The sequence below is a fragment of the Chanos chanos genome, chromosome 8 (assembly GCF_902362185.1).
Source record: "Chanos chanos chromosome 8, fChaCha1.1, whole genome shotgun sequence".
Lineage (NCBI taxonomy): Eukaryota > Metazoa > Chordata > Actinopteri > Gonorynchiformes > Chanidae > Chanos > Chanos chanos.
Window position 1 is genome coordinate 11,959,414 of NC_044502.1, and position 19,842 is coordinate 11,979,255.

General features: G+C 40.7%; 1 protein-coding gene across 1 annotated transcript; it reads left to right on the top strand.

Moving 5' to 3' along the window:
* The first annotated feature begins 477 nt into the window (after window positions 1-477).
* On the top strand, window positions 478-19,299 carry LOC115818064 (complement C3). The gene is made up of 43 exons (XM_030781308.1): window positions 478-608; window positions 773-835; window positions 1,477-1,515; window positions 2,032-2,224; window positions 2,409-2,574; window positions 3,176-3,246; window positions 3,340-3,431; window positions 3,550-3,632; window positions 3,732-3,819; window positions 3,920-4,022; window positions 4,188-4,302; window positions 4,503-4,618; window positions 4,865-5,008; window positions 5,260-5,475; window positions 5,830-6,030; window positions 6,256-6,414; window positions 6,567-6,696; window positions 7,218-7,286; window positions 7,661-7,939; window positions 9,187-9,520; window positions 10,049-10,134; window positions 10,630-10,769; window positions 11,313-11,522; window positions 11,628-11,694; window positions 11,838-11,924; window positions 12,145-12,348; window positions 12,570-12,645; window positions 12,987-13,146; window positions 13,438-13,548; window positions 14,203-14,347; window positions 14,638-14,801; window positions 15,087-15,242; window positions 15,511-15,570; window positions 15,767-15,857; window positions 16,022-16,073; window positions 16,169-16,256; window positions 16,641-16,730; window positions 16,864-16,969; window positions 17,137-17,226; window positions 17,375-17,458; window positions 17,840-17,920; window positions 18,028-18,175; window positions 18,323-19,299. The coding sequence occupies exons 1-43, from the start codon at window positions 532-534 to the stop codon at window positions 18,465-18,467; spliced, it is 5,379 nt and encodes a 1,792-aa protein (XP_030637168.1). The 5' UTR covers window positions 478-531; the 3' UTR covers window positions 18,468-19,299.
* The last annotated feature ends 543 nt before the right edge of the window (window positions 19,300-19,842 follow it).

A 19,842-nucleotide genomic window follows, 5' to 3' on the forward strand; every position in this document is an offset into this window, starting at 1 on the left:
GCTGTTTGTCTCTGTGAAATATTATGGGAAAAAGAGATTGATGTATTGATTCGTGTTAGGGTTCCCCTCTGTTTGTTTCTGTGAAATGTTCCGGGAAAAAGAGACTGAATTGATTGATTGATTTATTTCAGAGGTTCCCCTCTGTTGTCTTGATTACCATATCAGCTCTGAGGCTTTTCTCTAAACACTGCAAAAAAAACAACAAAACTACAACAACTTAACATCTATTGGAAGAAAGTAATATAGTTAAATTTTTGCAAATTTGTTACACTCAACTATAGTAAAGATTATACAAAATATTTAATGGCAACTATTCTCAGTAATTTTGGAAGGAATGGTATTTTGTGCATGCGAGAGAGAGAGAGAGAGAGAGTATATGACAGACGGGTTAAAGGACATAGTCCAAACAACCTAATCTGTTTTGCAATGGGCGGAGTATTGTGCAAGCACTTTTCTTAAAAAGAAAAAGAGAGAGCTAGAGGGAGAGAGATGCTTTATACTACGTCAGTGTAGCACATTCTCTTTGTCAGGATGGTACATTTAACACTGCTGCTATGGATGCTGTCTTTGTTTCAGTTGTCAAACTCTCAAGTGAATCCTTGGGAAGAGTGAGTATTCCGTATATCTCTCGTCATGTGCTGACAGTTTTCATGTGTTGAGCGTGCTACATACTTTTCACCTCCAGTCGTCATGGAAACAAACCGACTGTCTTTAAGGTCACTGGAATATGCTATAATACAACATTGTTAGGTAATTGAAACACTAAATCTAGTTTTAGGGTCATGCGTGGGCATCCTGCGGCCATTCTTGACGATTACCGTTTTCGTCGTGACAGGTATGGTATGATTTTCTCTTATGTGAATTTACAAAGTAGGCTTAATCATACTGTTAGCATACAAATGCATTGTGGAGGCTCTGAATGTAATGTACAGCAAAAATAATAAATGCATAGATTTTTACTTATTTATTTAGTTAATTTATTCATTATGCAGCTTTCACATAAAAGTAAAAGCCCAAGCGACAGGCAATATATAGAGACTGAGAGAAAAGATAGGTAAATTTATTTAATGCAAAAGGATCATAAAGCATAAATACTGAAATAAATGGTGATTATTCTTTTTTTAATGATGGACCTTGGGCAGGAAAGCTCATTGCATTAGAGGAAAGTGTTTGTTTACAGAGTTTGTTGCAACATTCAAAGGTACATATATAGGCCGTAGGCGATTTGTAGGGGAATCCCATCCCCCTTGTTAGCAAAATGACCAAACTGCATCCCCCTTGTTAACCTGTCATCCCCCTATATACTCTATAGAGTAGTGTCACTGACCACTGGGCCATGTCCCACAGTTAAAAAATAACAAGTCACCTACTGTATATAGATATGGTGAATATACTTGTTGAGTAAATCTAATTGGAGGACTGTGAAAGTGAACTTCTGACAGCATAATGATGCACTGCTCTTGTCATCCCCTAAAGATTTCGACATGAGGACACTGTTGCTGATTTATCACCAAAGTAAGCACATCAGACGCTGTTTACTTTCTTTTATTTGTCCTCTGTCATTTAAACTGATTATCAAGGTATAAAAACAGTACTATAACGCATGAAAATGAATAAGAATGAAATCATGCCACTGTCTATTCTTATTCGACAGTAAATTTACTTAGAACAGAGGATTGATAAAACGCCTATTCATTAAACGTGAGGTGGTGAGACTGATAAGCACCAGAACAACTTTGTGCTTTATTTATGAGAGGACCCGAAATGTTTTATCTAGTAGTCCTGAGGTCTCATGTAATGCTGATACTAGGTAACAATTATTTATGTGTCAGATATCGTGTAATGTCACAAATGCGTTAAAAAAAAAGGCTTCATACAGTTTTCCTAACATTTACGTACTCCTCATAAATGCCATTTAAGGTTGTTATATTAAATATTCTTCAGAAACCACCCGCAATGGTGTTTATTTATTTGTTTGTTTGTTGCTTTTTCTTTGTGGGGTTGTTCCCCTTTCCTATCTTTTACCTATAGATTTGTCATCCTGGCTCCAAACCTTCTCCGGACTGACAGCGTAGAAAATATTTACCTAAAGGCCTATTATGTATCTGAGCCTATTACAGTCACAATTACAATACAGGACTTTCCCGCCAGAGCCCTCCAGCTAATGCAGGACTCGGTAGTGCTTACGTCAGACAATAACTTCAGTGCCCTGAGAGCCATTCAGGTGAGAGTGCAAAATACGTGCCGTTGTTTAATACTCTTCGTATGATGGAGATTTGTATTTCATCTCATTACTGAACTAATGTAAGAAGACTATGTAATTTGTTTTTAATAAAGTGACTTAAATAATGAAGAACACACGGCCAAAGACATGTAGTTAGCGGTTGAATTTTATTTTCTTTCAACAGCTTCCCTCGAAGCTTTTGCGCAGGCATGAGGATGAGAACAAATTTGTCTATTTGACGGCAAAGTTCGGTTCTTTACATAGCGCGGAACAAGTACTGAGGGTGTCATTCCAGTCAGGCTACATCTTCATCCAGACAGACAAACCCATCTACAACCCTGGTGACAAGGGTAATTCATTTTTTTTCGTGTTTTAAATGAGTTTTACCGCAAATACATGCATATGTGTAAAAGAAATAAATAAATTGCGATACTTTTTTTAATGTGTTGACCCTTTCTCCTATCAACTCTTTCCGCTTTGTGGACAATACAAGATTTCTAGTTTAACCGCACCCGCCCATCCCAGATCAGGTACTTTAAGAAACAGTGTTTTGCACGAGCATGGACTCTTGTTAAAAAATAATTCAAAGTCGGTAACAGCATCCAAAACTCTACATTGTGCAATTTCAAGTGAAGTAGATAAATAACCAAGTGGTCATTTTCTGCTGTTCGGTCCATTTTCTCATCTGTAGATGTGAAAGCATACATTGATCTCCACTGCATCGACAAAGAGGGGTCGGAAAGAAGATGGAAAATGATTTGCAGTGCTAGGGGAAAGACAGACTCACTAACATGTTTATTTGAGAGAAACACAATGGTAGCAGCCCAAATAGATGCAGGGTTAGCATGCTGCAAGAACTTTGTCCATATGCCTCATCTTCTCTCTCTCTCTCTCTCTCTCTCTCTCTCTCTCTCTCTCTCTCTCTCTCTCTCTCTGTGTCTCTGTCTCTAGTGCGTTGCAGGGCTTTTGTGTCTACCCCAGCTTTCAAGGCATTTGCTTCTACCATATCCCTTGAGTTCCAGGTGCCTGACATCTCTTTACTTAAAGTAAGCTTAGCAGTCATCAGTCTACACTGAGCCCTCAGTTAAATCTTTTTGTTTTGTGTCCTCTCATAGAATCCAGATGGCATAGCTGTTCATGGCATAACTAGGGCCAGAGCTGATGAAGGCATCTTTTCTGAGACATATCCATTGTCAGACATAGTGAGGCAAGTGAGATGTTGAATCTAATCAAAATGGCATCACATGTATGCACACGCTGTTTGGAAAGCAAATCCTAGTAAAATAAAAAAAAAAAAAAAACCTGGAACCTTTTGTTTTCTGTAGCGAGGGCATGTGGAAAGTGGTTGCAAAGTTTGACAACTGGAAACAAAATATATTCAGCGCTGAATTTGAGGTCAAGAAATATGGTAAGTTTGAAAAAGTTAGACTTTTTTGTATAATTTTACAATGATCTCTCCCTAATCATGAACCAATTGTTTTTTTTTTTTTGTCCCACCTGCTTTCAGTTCTTCCCGCCTTCAATGTCACTCTGACACCAAAGAAATCTCACTTCAGTTTAGAGGACTCAGAGCTGGTGGTTGAGGTCTCTGCAAGGTTTGTCAAATTTGCTATAGTAATCACAATTGTTTGGATTAATAAAAAAAAATGAAAATAAAAAATCAGTGGAAAATTGTGAAAAGTGAGAATTTTTCAGATATCTTTATGATGAGCCCGTCAAGGGGACCGCGTTTGTGGTATTTGGCGTTGAAGTGGACAGAGAGAAAAGGAGATTACCATTAATGAAGCAAGTGAATGATGTGAGTTTTTTTTTTTCTTGATATACATATAAATTTACAACCTTTCAATTTTAACCCGTTCAGTGACTGGTCTTCTTAAATTATTGTCATTCTACAACTGAAGTTACTATAAGATAATAATGTCTAGTTTTAAAGTAGTTTTCTCACATCTTTGAATAATTTCAGCTGGAAAAAGGAACAGTTTCTTTAACTCTGGACGAACTTAAGAGATCTTATCCCAACATAAGAAGCCTAATAGGCCGATTCATATACGTAAAGGCCTCTGTTTTGACCTCTTCAGGTAAGACTCAGCCTGTCTCTGATTCAGAACACTATTCTGGCCTAGCTTATCATATTCTTTACGGTAATATAGAATATAAGAAGTGAATAGAAATATATCCTGCGTCATGTCTGTGAAGTCAGTTTTGAATGCTACGAGTTATTTGTATATGTCGTAGTTCTACTTTGGCTCTAGTTATGTGCTCTGTGTTCCTGTGTTAGGAAGTGACCTGGTTGAAGCTGAGAAATCTGGCATTAAGATCGTCATGTCACCATACATGCTGTCCTTTAGGAACCCCCCCAAGTTCTTTAAACCTGGCATGCCTCTTGACATAACGGTAACACTCAGCACCCTCCTGAGTTCAAATAGCTTTCCATCGTCAGTTAGTGTTTGCTTCTATCTTTTATATAATCCCAGATCCAGTATCTAAGGCAAAAATTTGGCCTTATCTTAGACTGCATTAGCCGTTAGCTTCCATAGCTGTTCTTTAACTGTGACCGTTGGCAGGCTGCTCACAGCATTTTAATTGAAAACTGAGTATGTCTAAGAAAACATAAAGGATTTGTTCTGATTGTACCTTTAGATTTTGGTAAGCAACCATGATGGTTCTCCAGCCCCCAACGTCCCTGTACACGTGAACCTGGCACCCAGTCCCTTCACACTCCACACGGGTGTCATCAGAGTGTCTCTGAACATGCCATCACCGCACACTCCGCAGACTATCACAGTAAGTCAAAGAAACAGTCTCTGTATAAATACCATTATACCAATGAAGTTTACAAGTACAGGCCGTTCTGTTCCTTAATTCCACGACACATGTTGGTTTTACACTCACTGCTTTAAATCACAGAGTGCACCATTTGTAGAATTTGCATCACTGACAGAATTTATAAAGAGGCAGTTTTAATGCATGTCTGTCAGGCATTGGTTACTTGGTTTGCCCCATTTTAATGGTATCAATATTTTTTTTTTTTCTAGGTCGAAACCAAAGTCGACTCCTTAAAGATTGAACAGCAGGCGAAAGCTAATCTTTTTGTGAATCCGTATAGGGCCAATAAAGTTTATGCTCCCAACTACCTTTATATTTCCACTGGGGATAACGAAGTATCTGTGGGACAGAGCCTCAATTTCCAGCTCTATGTCAATACTGCCTCCCAAAAAGTCAGGGACATGATTCAACACATCACATACCTGGTAAGTGCACTTAAGCGTTTATCGTTCAGAGTGATATCCATGAATGATCAAAGCAGTTTGGACTAAATTGTCACGCCATTTGGATTTTTTTTTCAAGAATGTTTTCTAGGTTTGTGTTTGTCCTGTGTTTTATACCATTACCCTAATTTTTTTGAAAAAAAAAAAAACATAACTATATTTGTAATAAGTGTACCGCCCATTGAGGTGACATTTGGTGACATGTTCCTGTGCCTGTAAACCTTTTGCCCAGTCCCTAGAGTCCAGAAAAGTCTGCACTGGAGCTGAGGTCAGAGCCTTGATGCTGTGAAGACAGCCCTCTTTGTGTGTATCTAAATACCTGCTTCCTCTGCTCAGGTGCTGAACAAAGGGAGGATCATCAGTTCGGATGAAGTAAAGATCAGTGGACAGAGTCTCACCAATGTGGCTCTGACTGTTACCAAAGAGATGATGCCTTCCTTTCGATTTGTCGCCTATTACATGATTCCCCTGTCTCTTCGCAGTGAGGTGGTGTCTGACTCGGTGTGGGTAGATGTGGAAGACACATGTGTGGGTTCGGTGAGTTTCTGCCCCTCAGCGTTGTAACAGGGAACTGCCACCAAGGGAGTCTTATAAAAACTCTATGGAGCTGACATGGAAATAACACAGGGGTGTGAGGCAGTTTGTTGCTTTCCAGTAAATGTAATGTCAGCAAACATTTTGGTCTCTTGCACAATGTGTCATCTTCTTAATCATAGACCTATTTGTTTAGTGATTCACCTTAATGTTTGTGTTTGTCTACAGCTCAAGGTTGGACACACGGGGTCAAGGGTCTCTGATGAATACCGACCGGGAAGTAGCTTTCGTTTCCAGGTCAGAGGTGACCTAGGCGCAAAGGTCAGCTTGGTCGCAGTGGACAACGCAGTATTTCTTCTAAGCAAGAACAGACTGACCCAGAAAAAGGTGATGGACATACCTATGCCCTGTTTGTGAATTTTTGGAAAAACAACAACAACACAAACAGCACATGACAGTCCAAAAGAACAGCATGGCCAGAACCTCGGTCTGAAATCATCAGTAATGGTCTCCCGCCTCTTTACTCCCATTCCTCTCAGATCTGGGACATCGTGGACAGGGGAGACATGGGCTGCACCTCGGGAGGAGGAAGCAACTATCTGTCTGTGTTCACCGATGCTGGTCTTCAGTTCTACTCCAGCAACGCAGGGCTCACGAGGGCCAGACAAGGTATCTTCTTGAGTGACGCCGTATTGTTTGAGGGGCAGGTTTCTGAATACTTGTGAAGGTTCTGAGTGCATATTATGTGTTATTTAGGATGAATTTATTTCACAATCCAAGACAGGAATGAAAGGGCCCTGCTTTAGATTGTGCTTAGCTGAGAGACTGGGCCAACACCGGTTGCCTGCTTACAGTGTGGGGTACTCTCTGGAGTTGATCCATATGGTTTTTCTGAAGTTGGGGGAACACAGCTTTTTTTTATTTTATCGAGAAAAAAAAAAAAAGAAAAAAAAACTAGAAAAAAAAAATAGAGCAACGTCACTATTTTTTTCTTCAGGTTGGTTTGAGTTCTACTGACTAATTACACTCTTCCAGAGTTGTAAACTGGTTAAAACATCTTTATGCATATTCTGTTTTAGTTTACAGATAAATTGACCGTAGCAATGCTCAGTTAAACTCAGCGAAAATGTGTCTATTTGGTGATGGACAGTCTCACCCATTTGCTGACTTGCTCTTCAATATTGGTTCAGATGTGGAGTGCAATAAAGGAGCCAGACGCAGGCGATCTGCTGCAAAGCTGCATCTCAGATCCCAACTGGGTGAGAGAATCTCTATGAGAGCTATGTAACAACAAAAGTTAACTTTCGAGTTCCTTACTGCAATACTTACTACTATAATCATCTTTAGATTTTCTCAAGAGGCAGTTAAGTTTAGGATAAAAGACCAGAAAATGTGCAGAATCGGTATCCAGAGATCAGAAAACGCTGTTTGGTGGTGACCATTCGGTTGCATCAAAAGGATTTGATCGATACCTCAGATTCTGTTATTTGACGTTAAAATGTAATCAGTAGAATTACAGCAAAATAATGATACGAAGACAGATTGTGTTTTGACACAAACAGCATTATCATAATCAGCTGTTTCCCGGGTGACACGTTTTTACTCCATTTCTCCACATTTCTAACCTGGGCAGAGGGCGAATACTCAGACAAGCTTTTGCAGCGTTGCTGTCAGGACGGTATGAGAGAGATCCCCATGGCCTATACATGCTACCGTCGCTCCTTCTATGTCACCGAGGGTTGGGACTGCATCTTGGCCTTTCTGCACTGCTGTTCCAAGTACAGAGGAGAAGATCCAGGCCCCAGCAGAATGCCACCCACAACATTACCCCCAACAACCACAACCACTCAGACCCCTGTACCCACCGTTTCCAGACGTGTCTGGCTCGGATCGGGACGTCGTCGAACAGGAGGTGAGCGTTCGTATTCACTTTCATGTTGTCTGACATAGAAAAGCACTGAATTTTCAATGTCTTACTTGAAAATGAAAGTACTTAGGTTGGGCCACTTGCTTATTTATAAATGGATTGAACATGGTTATGAGAGTCTGCATGTGAAACAAGGGCTGTGTCCGAAATGGCATACTAGCGTACTGCATACTGCATACTGGCCCAGCATACACTGTGTACTGCATACTACTCCACACGCTAGTACACAGTATGGTAGGCAATTATGAGAACTTGCGTGTAGTGTGCTACATGTTTTCTATCGGTTGGGCTATCTGTTCTGTTAAAATCGAACAACACACGACTACCACAAATATGTATCAATAGTAGCCCTATAAGAAAGCGTATGAAGACTTATTACACCAAAATATGCAACAGATACATTTATATTCGGAACTGCAGCTGCAGTTGAAGTTGAAGCTGCTTCTGTCACCGTCTGGCATGTTTTTAAAATTTTTTGACAGTTGGAAATCACCGCGTTGCTTCATGGGATGCAGTACCCGATGAAGTGAGCTCTGGTTGTATACTGCAAATTTTCGCCAGAGTAGTATATCATCCGGGTAACTGTCGTGTACTGCAAAATTTTTATTTTTCACGTGCTGCATACCTACTGCATAGTAGTATGTAGTATGCCATTTCGGACACAGCCAAGGACTTAATACTCAGACCAGACGCTGTTTTCAAAGTAACAGAAGAAAACTGCACATTGCTATTACATGTAGAAAAACTAACTGTCAAACCCTTAAAAGTGAAAGAGAATGCATTACGGTAGCTACATAGTAATAGTTGTTTTTTTTTTTTTTTTCATTTCTACTTGTAATAACAGATGGCTGCTTTGCCTTTTCTCAAGTATTTCAAGTTTTTGATTGTATGTTAAAACATTTCAGTCATAATACACTCATTAAGCATTATCTTCTATTTTTTTTCTTATACTCAAATTCTGTCACAGTGCAAACACCAACTCAGACTTTTTCTTATTTAGTTTTGTAGTTTTTAGTCCAACGTGGTTTTCATTTGACATAAGCAGTCTTGCACCTTTTGCAATTGCAGTAGCATGACAAACCCTCTGGTAACAGCATTTGTCATTGCAGTTGTTGAGGACAGCTTTAAGTCTGTGGTGTGCTGTTGCAAAATTTACTGTGAATCAGATATTAATTTCATTATACCGGTATTTCCACATTCATTCTTTCATTTCTGTAAACATCTGCACATAGGTTTTGAGGAGACTCTTCGTCGTGGTCCTCCTGGCCGTGTTCAAATTGAACCCTTTTCTCGTTTTCGTGAGTTGCCTGGTCTTCCCGGTCCTCCTGGTCTTCCTGGTTTGGCAGGTCCTCCAGGCATGCCTGATGTTGAGGTTGCTTCAAGGTCTGTAATTGAACCGATGTTCACAAGTGTAGCTTTACCAAATGAGGGGCACGAGGGGTATGATGAGGAAGACGATGACTACGAAGACCCGACCAGCATATACATCCGCAAAAAATTCATGGAGTCATGGCTGTGGACTGACATTAAGCTCTCCAGTGTGCCTGAGAGTGGCAGCTCTGACGGGTATGTGTGTACCAGATGAAGAACAGAACAGCATTAAAGCTTCCGTAGACAGTTTTACCTCCTTTCAGAACAGGTCAAGTTTTTCTCTTTAGATGACCACCTTAACTGACCCGACTGGTGAACCCTTGAAAAACGACAAAAAAACGAAAATCATCCTTGTTTCATTTCACCTTCCTAGATACTGTGTAGCTTTCGGGATGCCTAATTTGCAGGCCTTACTGTTCTACTGATCGTTTTTTAACACAAAGTTGGCTTGATTACTGCTAGAATAACCCCGATTACCTCATCATTTGCCTCCAGGCGCTACGGATAAATAATGTTTTATTTTGTATGCTCTGCACACAGTGCAAGGTCCACCACACACAGAGGATGATCAAAGATCATCACTATTAAAGTTCCTTTTCCTTCCTGTTTACGCTGAAGCTAAAATTTGATTGAGCTCATTCCACAAGCCTTTCCTGACAAACACCCTGTAAATTCCCCAAGCAATGCTCACTGAACAGTTTTCTGCTTTCCTACCGTCACCAGGTTGGCTGTACATCCAGTCGAGACTGCTTTGCCTGATTCCATCACACAGTGGGGAGTGTTGGCAATAAGTGCCTCACCTGTAACAGGTAGACTATTCCTCAAATCCTGTCTCCTCAGTGTTCAATGCAGAGACATGCCATACTCTCTGAATGAATCTTCTCGCCATGGTGATGTGCTGAAATTGATAAGGTGTCACAGTGACAGATCAGAAAATTAAACACTAAAGCTTGGCCTGAAGGAAAAAAAAAAAGAAACAACAAAATTTCAAGAACAGACTGAGAATGGTAAGCTGTCAGTGACAGGATATGGATAGAACCACACAATATTTTCTCAGACTAGTAGGACAAAACTTGTTTGTGAAACTTAGATATAGCTTTTGTATCTACAATCATTATTATACTTGTGTATAATTTACATATGTATATACAACTATCCCATATATAAACCTATGAGATAATTGTATACCTCTAATGGAGTTGGAGTTATACAGTGTTTCATTGTATGAATTATCTAACATGTTTTTTGTTACTACAACACGACAACAAACATTTTAAGTTTTGAACTGTCTTTTCCCTCTCAAGGATTCTGTGTAGCAGATCCGTTCAACGTACGAACATTTAAACCCTTTTTTGTGGACCTCCGGATACCACACTCAGTGGCAAGAAATGAACATGTGGAGATTAAAGCCGTGCTCCAGAACCATAAGGATGAGGATTTGGATGTAAGCTGTACTGATGTTTCTAATGCATAGAAAAGAGCAGGTATAAAACTTAACGTAGGTTTTGTTGACAAACATTGACGTTTTCTCCAGTTATAAAAAAACCCAAAACCTTTAGGAACAAATCTATTGTCATATTAGACACTCATCCTGTGAACAACCTGCCAGTCGGAAAATCAGTCAATTTTGGTAGAACTTATTGGTGATATATGATTTTCCACTTGATGGAATCTTTCACTCTATATGTTACCAGTTTTTTTTACATTTCTCATCCTTTATTGATCTTTCATTGCTGTCACTGTACAAAATGGATTTCGTATTTTTTGCCATAGGGCAGGGATATTTTATCCAATCCTGTGTCATTTTACATTTTTATTTTTATCAAAGGTGTAGCAAACCCGAGTTCAGTACTCATTTAATGACCAAGTTCTCTTTACACACAAAATCAGAGCGGTAAAGTATAGTGGGATAGATTTGCTGGAAACTCACGTCAGCCGTTTCAGTACCGATGCCATGGCCAATGCTCTCTTGATTTACCCCGTGTAGGTGATAGTCATCTTGGAGAAGACAGAGGACATGTGTAGTATTGCTTTTGGCCAAGCACACCGACAACAGGTAAAACTCGCCAAGCATTCCTCCATGGTCATCCCGTACACTGTCATCCCTCTGAAAGCCGGAGAGCTGGAGATGGAGGTGAAAGTGATGGCCCGAGGTTTCTCCGGACACGACGGAGTGAGGAAGAAACTGCGAGTTGTCGTGAGTCGCTTCAGACGGACATGTAGATATCGGCGATTTAACCGAAGCCGATTAGTGTTTTTCCCGGTCACTTACTCTTTTGATTCTGCTGTTTGACGCCTTCAGGTGGAGGGGGTTCAGAAAACTCACGTTCAAAGCTTTGTCCTGGATCCTTCTCATGAAGGGAACAGCGGTTGGTTTCTTTTCTTATTTTGTTTCATCAAAAATGTTGCAAGATTGAACGAGTAGCCTCCATTGTTAATTAAATGTTATATCCATCACAGATGGGTAGATATAGCTTTACTAGCTTAAATCCACTGTTTTTTTTTTCTTCAGAAGGAAATCAAATCATAAGGGTTGACAAGGCACAGCTGAACTCAGTGGTTCCAAACTCACAGCCAGAAACTTTTGTGAACATCAGAGGTATTTTTATTGTTCTTTGAACCATCTTGTTCAGAGCTACCTGCAGTGCCTCTATCTTTCTTATGGATGTTATTAGCCTAAAGACTACAGTCTGTTGAAACTCAAATCTTCCACATACGCTCTTGCAGTCTTGATGGATCTGTAAGATCTGTATGGTACATACTGGCAGGTGGATGCATAAGAGTTGGGTGTCTCACTGGCTTAACTGTCGATCCTGAAGGTAACCTGCTGGCAGACACCATTGATAATTCCATTACTGACGACTCTCTCGCCTCACTCATACGGATGCCTGGAGGTTGTGTGGAGCAGAACTTGGCCAGCATCACTCTGCCTCTCATCGCTGCACACTACCTGGACCGAAGCAAACAGTGGGAGAGTGTGGGGGCGGAACGTAGGGTGGAGGCCCTCAAATATATCCAGAAAGGTGTGAAAAAGACAGCTTACAGTTAGACAGATAGATAGATAGATACATAGATACATAGATAGATCGATAGATAAAACAGCTAAACATATGACGTAATAGATGGATTGATTGACGATTTTCTTCCACTTTCACTTCAGTCTGTAGTCTTCACTTGTGGGGTTTTTTTTTTTACTTTAATGTTTATGGCTTTTATATTGATTAGTTCTTAATCTACCCGACAGGCTATGAGAAACAGCTCATGTACCGCAAAAAGGATGGCTCTTACCCTCCATATCGGAAAGAAGGCACTAGCACATGGTACCCATGTATCGTTATTACTGAGGACACTTTGATATTTGAACCTGTATATCTTTGTGTGTGTTGGTTGGGTAGTGGTATGAGAGAGAGACATGAGTTACGAGGTATATAAAAGAATACCTGTTTGCTTCCAAAGTAAGACACATAAATTGCGATGAAAAAATCACCTGGTCACACCATAGTGTAGATAAGACTGACTTCCTAGCTTTTGGTAACTACAAGTTGTTGCAAATTTACAGGCACAAGTTATAATGTGTACATACATACATACATACATACATGGGATTTTCTAGAGCCTTCACATTGCAAGACTGATCTTTTCCTCATGCTTTTCCTTTAAGGATCACGGCCTACGTGGTGAAAGTGTTTTCCATGGCATATCCCTTCATCAGTGTGAATGAGGACCATCTGTGTGGGCCGCTCCAGTACCTTCTGAATTACAAGCAGAATTCGCAGGGCTATTTCACCGAGGACAACCCTGTCTTCACCACATCCATGACGGTGAGAGCATGAATGACAAAGAATGAAGGAGAGAGACATAAATGGATAAAAGAAACGACAAGACACATCAGTGTTGAGGCATTACGTTGTAGTTAGATAGGCGTCCATCCATCACTCAACCATCCATCCAACCATCCGTTCATCCATCACTCATCCAACCATCCATCCATCCATCCATCCATCCATCCATCCATCCACACAAAGGGAGTTATGTGTAGAGAATTACTAAAGAGTAGGCATCATTTGTCAGTGACTCATAGATCTGCCTGTGTATCCTCTTGTAAATCTCAGGGAGGAATCCAGGGTGCTGAGTCCAGGGCCACCCTCACTGCCTTTGTCCTTATTGCTATGGCTGAAGCTCAGGACGCTGTCAACTGCCCAATGCCTGGAGTCAAGGCTGATGTATGTACAGTGCAACACTGAACTCTATCCAACACTCAATTCAATACGACATCAAGGAAGAAACATGGGCTGTTCATCCCTTACAGTTTCATTCTGCTTGAAGGAGCTATGGAACCAACAGATCCTTAGTATAAACATATTGTTTACACATAAACATATTATTATACGTATTATAACGTAAAATTACCTCATAATATCTATGTCTCTCTCTTAATCCACTGTCTAAAGCAAGATATGCCTATCAGCCTGAGATAGAGCCGAGGTTTCCTCGGCTGACAGTCAGAATTATGCATGCATTTAAACTCAAAAATTACAGTCAGGGTTTGCATGCATTTAAACTCCAGTCATCCCCAGGTCACTGCTGATATGCCCCTGAGTAAGGCTCTTAACTCTAATGCTCCCCTAGAAATGTGTCACGTTTGAAGTAATAACTGCAAGACGCTTTGTCTTGTAGCATCCCCTACAGGTATAACGGTCACATTCATTCACTCATGAATCAGATATGCAACTGACTTAGTGATTCAGTGATTACAAGATATGTGAGGTATTATGACATACGGCACACTGCTGTCTTTAATATTTTGCATGACACATATTGTTCCCAGTCCCTGATTTTTTTTTTATTATTTGATTACGCTGGCATGTTTTTTTCAGAGTGGCTTCAGGAGAGCGGCACAGTACCTGAAGCAGCAGTTCCCCACACTGAAGAGGCCGTACTCTGTGGCCATTGCTTGTTATGCTCTGGCCATGGCAAACCAGGGCTGTATGAAAAGCCAGCTCCTCAAGTCAGCTTCACCAGGTATCTCGTCTGCCCTCCCCTAAACTCACCTTTTAAACCCGGCCTCCAGCACGTGAGTTTATCCACTAATAACTGTTCCTGCAATGCTATCCGGTAATATCCCTCCCTCTGATCTGCCCTCCCCTTACCGTTCTCTCCTCCTCTCTCTCAGGTTTGAACTGAGTTGCTACCTTTTACCGGCTCCCTTTTTCACCGTTTGCCTATATTCACCTAGATCTTAGTATGTCAGTCATGCCAGTAAAGCGCTCTTTCTCTCTCTCTCTCTCTCTCTCTGTCTCTGTCTGTTTTAGATCACACACATTGGCCTGACTCTGATAACTCCTTGTATGCTCTGGAGGCCACTGGCTACGCGCTCCTCGCTCTGGTGAAGGGCGGACACATGGAAGAAGCTGCTAAGCCTTTCCGGTGGCTCAATGAAAAACGTAGACGAGGTGGAGGCTATGGCTCCACACAGGTATCATTTTAATGTCATTTTCATATTTTCTCTCACGAGGTGTTCTCAGTATGCATGGAGTTTTGATATCTACGGGGGTTTTTTTGTCTATGAAGGTGACATTGTCACTCATTTAAAAAAAAAAAAAAACATTTTTTTTGGAGCTTCACATCGTTTTTTTAAGATGATGACATCCGAGCTGAAAGAGTTGAGATTATTTTGGCAGAGAATAGATCAGTGTGTTTAGTGTAGTGTCGTACGATGAAGTGAAACTAAAAGTTGCATTTTGCCCGTCTTTTTCCCCAGCCTACCATGGTGGTCCTGCAGGGTCTTTCAGAGTACCTGGTGAAGAAACCACCTCCTCAGAACCTGAATCTTCGCGTCGCCCTCAGCATCCCTGGTCGCAAGGATGTTAAGTGGTTCTTTGACCCCAAGCTTGCCTATGTGGCCCGCTCCTCTAGGGTACGGTGTGTTTTCAACTCCTACACCATTCTGTCCATAATAATGGCGTAACGATTAAGCTCCACCGGCCCAAAGCATCTTCAGAATGTCATTAGCTTCTGGCAATGGTGTCAGTAGTAGTTCTGGCCTCGGATCTGTCGTTTATAGTATGCCGGGCCAGGAAATTGTGATCGTTGCTGTTCTGCTCTGAGTTTGTTTAAGTACTTGTTAAATGTTTATGGAAGCTACGCTCCTTCTCTGATTGGATTCTTTTGATGATGTCACTCAGGTGCCTCTAGATCAGGACTTCCAAGTCAAAGCCTCTGGAAATGGCCAAGGAATCCTGGAGGTATGTGTTCAGAGAGCCTGCAAAAGGTGGACATCTATAATTCAGATATGAAAAATGTGATGTTCCAATGCAGTCTTCGCCAATAATAACGTTCCAGAAAATTGGTGTACCCGCTGTTTGAGTTTCGGTGTGTAGTTGCCTCACGCCCAGATTTATGCTTTTGATTTCCAATGTATGTTTCTGTCATATAACCCAGGTGGTCACAGTCTACAATGAGCTGCCTGATGTTCATGAGAAGAAAAGTTGCAAAGGTTTTGACCTGGATGTGTCCATTACAGAAACCAATGGTACGCCATCAGTTCCTCATCTCCTTGTATACAAAAACATAATGTGCACATATATACAGTATTCCCCTGAGAAAACCCTTTTCCACTTATGATTATTTTTAATATGTATGTACATGGATATATTTGTGTGTGTGTGTGTGTGTGCGCGTGTGTTTGCATTGTAGAAAAACCCCCAGAGGATGTGGAAAAGTCGTTCAGATTGACCATCAGTGTGCGGTAGGTAATCAGCCTGAACTTACAAACAGTGTTTTTGGGACCAGAGGAGATTTATGACGTTTAATGACGTCATGTTTTTAACGATCATTTATCAGATCCCTGGAACAGAGGCCAGTGAGAATGGTGATTCTGGACATCGGCATTCCCACTGGCTTTGAGCCAGAAAACAAAGACCTTGAACTGGTAGGAGAAACATAGGCACCATAAACATAATGACGAGGAAAACATGTATGAAAAACAACGCTGGACGACAATACCAAACCTGAAAACACAAAGACACACCATAAACTCACATTATCACTACTGTCCTAGAATGTCTTCAGTTTTACCATAAAAAAAAAAAAAACAGCAGGAGCAGCTCTGGTGCATTTTAATGGCATTTCGGTTTAGTGAGACCTGTTTCATGGAACAATGACATATCTAGCAGTTGTACCAGTGACATGGATGAAAGCTTTGATTTGCACCTGGGAGATGCTACCAGAATTGGATTATTAAATGAAAATAATTTATAATGATGATGCAAAAAAACATGTAAAAAAAAAAAAAAAAGATGTTCCTCTCTTTTAGCTGACCAACGCAGTGGACCGCTACATAAGCAACTTTCAGGTCGTGGATAACCTGAGTGACCGTGCCTCACTCATCGTTCATCTCTTCAGGGTAATCACTGAGACCGTTTCCATGAGTAACTGTCACCACAGCAACCTGAATTACTGTGCCTACATGCATGCCCCCTGATTAGATCTGAATGCGATAGGTTGTGATATTCTGTTTGTGTGATATATCTTTACAGGTGTCTAACACTGAAACCGAGACCATTACCTTCAGACTGAACCAGAAATTTAAGGTGGGATTACTTCAGCCCTCCATTGTGACTGCATACCAGTACTACAACACAGGTAAATCCTTCTTAAAAACCGGCTCTGTTCCAGACGACAAAGGCCGTGCATTGTATTGACAGGATCAGTATGCGAAGCTGAACTGTTCATACTTTCTGAGTGAGCATGTTTTGAGTCATTTTTGTTGTTGTTGTTTTGTTTTGTTTTTTTTTTGTTTTTTTTTTTAGACAATCGCTGTATCAGATTCTACAGTCCACCAGAGAACAAAGAGCAGCTTGATCAAATCTGTAAGGATAATGTTTGTCGATGCACGCAAGGTGAATTTTTCGTGTGCCTACTGGTTTTTGTTTGAACATTGTTGAATATTCACATAAAAGTTCTTACAAGGTTATGTTTCTGTGTGTCTTTTGCTACACAAAGCTTTATGTATTTGATTCTGATGTCTCTTAAATGACGTATTTTTAGGAGACTGCTGCACTATGAAGACAGCTAACCAAGCAATCAGAGACTCGGAACGAAAGGACACAGCTTGTCAAGGAATATTCTATGGTATATTTCACACTTTTTACAGTGACTTCTGCAGACAAGCAGAACCAAAAATGACAAGTGACCCTCACACTAAAGATCTAAACTAAAGATCTATTCAGTCAAACCACTATAACAATGCTGTAGAGAAAAATAACTACTGATTAACATGTTTCCACTCTAAAAAAAGCAAAGGACAAAGTTTGCCTTCGCTCAACATTTGGTGATATTTAAATTTAAAATGTTGGTCATTTGATTGGTTGCTTTAATCTGGGCTTTTGATTGAGTCGCAGGTACAAGTAACACGTTATTACCCTTAAATGTCACTCCCTTGCAGCTAATAGTCAAGACATCTCCCATTATATTTGTATGAGTTGCTTAACAACTGTAATGTTCATTTTGCAGTCTACAAAGTCAGAGTTGCCGGCATGAGCAAGAGTCAGTATGATAAGTATGACATGGAGATACTTCAGGTCATAAAAGAAGGTTAGAACTTCTGCATGAACTGCATTTAAATTTCTGATCTGCGATTCAGAGATCCTGAATTTGTCTGCTGTCTTCTGCTGACTGTTCCTGTCTGGTTCTCTCCTCAGGGACGGACGTTGGTCTGAAGGAGAAGGACAGGAGGGTCTTCCTGTCTCATGCAGGGTGTCGGGACAGTCTCAGTCTACAGGAGGGGAAAGATTACCTCATCATGGGCCCCCCAACTGATGTCTGGCATGCAGGCAGTGAAACTAACAAGTAAGGAGATTTTGTCAGGTTTTTTTTTTTTTTTTACACGTGGAGTGACCTCATTTTCAGCAACAACTGTTGATTAATTCTTGATTCTGTCTGTTTCTCTCTCTCTCCCTCTCTCTCTCTCTCTCTCCCTCTGACTGTCTGTGTTAGATACACCTACATCCTGGGGAGGAACACTTGGGTAGAACACTGGCCTACTGAGAGAGAGTGTCTTGCTGACTCGACGCTTGGAGCCAAATGTTCCCAGCTGACCAAGTTTTCCACTGAACTATTAAATAAAGGGTGCCAGTCTTAAGCAGGCAATACAGATTTTAGTTACTACTTTCATCCTCATTTCCATACCTCAAAATAAAGTCATAGTTTTGTTTGCACAAAGGCAACTTTTGGCTCCTTCCAGCCTGGGTATTTAGTAAAGCCTTCCAAGTTTTATCAGCTGAATTTATCTTGTTGTTTGTTATGAAAATTTGATTATTTGACCTGAGAAGCAAACAACATTCTATTCAGCAACACAGAGTGGTTACAAACTAATAAATTACCACCAAGTGTTCATAAAACAATTGTTGAGATCTTATGCCACAAAAACAAATGCTATTCAAGAGATGAGACCAGATTATTAACGCTGTATGCTCTTATATCTCCTCTGTCAAATTTTTACATGTCATTGTTGATGAGAATATATATATTTGCATACATATATGTATGTGCAAAAAAAAACGGGGACAGAATTGTAAGAAAACTTTGTTCAGTGCTGAATACGTACCGATACCTTATTCTTTTATGGATGGTTCATATTCTACATTTGTGGTGTTTTTTCCTCTGCATTTTAAAAACTTGTATTCATTTTCTGTTCTGATAGTGTGTGTTACTGAAGAGTTTCAGAGGGTTCTCTAGAGCCTCTCCTGTTCTTTTGCCTCATCTTCAAAAAGTCTCCCCATCTTATCCATGCCTCAAAGATTTGAAATAAAAATGTTTTATCTGTAAGACTGTGATTTCAGCTGTATTAACGACACGATAATGGTTTGGCAAGGAATGAATGAACAAAAGCACACACAGTATTTGGAATTCAGCAGGGTTCAAGGTGAAACCGTGCAAATAAAAGAGTTATGGGTGGAACCCCAAGCATACCATTTGTTTTGTCTTTCTTTATTTTTTCGTTGTTTTTCTTTAATTTATTTTACTCTTTATGTTCTAAAGAACTTTGGGGGGTGGGGGGGGGGGGGGGGGGGAGTAAGTCTAAAATGGTTATGCTGGTCATTACACTTCCTTCCAGAGACTAGAGACCTGGAAATGGTATGGAAGCTTTCTTCCAAACCAGATGATAAGTGCCACACCAGAGATACTGTTTGATCAGCTCTCTGTAATACGTCACACTACAAAAATCCAGCCAACGTGACATGCATCGACTTCAACTGTCAGGTGGCTCAGTGGTCAGCACTGTTGCCTCACAGAATCCCGGCCGTCCCAGATCCTTTCTGTGTGGAGTTTGCATGTCCTTCCCGTGTTTGCGTGTGTTTCATCTGGGTGCTCCGCTTTCCTCCCACCACAAAAACATGCGTGCTGGGATTAATACTCCTGTCAGTGACCTTGATCAAAGACAGTGGCAAGAAGACCTGGAGTTGGTCCCCAGGCGCTAGCGCCTTCCCATTACTCCCGGCTCATAGAGTGTGTGT

Excerpts from the sequence above, each read along its gene's own strand:
- LOC115818064 (XM_030781308.1), top strand. The coding sequence starts at position 532 with ATGGTACATTTAACACTGCTGCTATGGATGCTGTCTTTGTTTCAGTTG. Across the intron at positions 6,697-7,217 it reads GCTCACGAGGGCCAGACAAG|ATGTGGAGTGCAATAAAGGA; the intron begins GTATCTTCTTGA and ends ATATTGGTTCAG. Across the intron at positions 15,243-15,510 it reads ATGTGGCCCGCTCCTCTAGG|GTGCCTCTAGATCAGGACTT; the intron begins GTACGGTGTGTT and ends GATGTCACTCAG.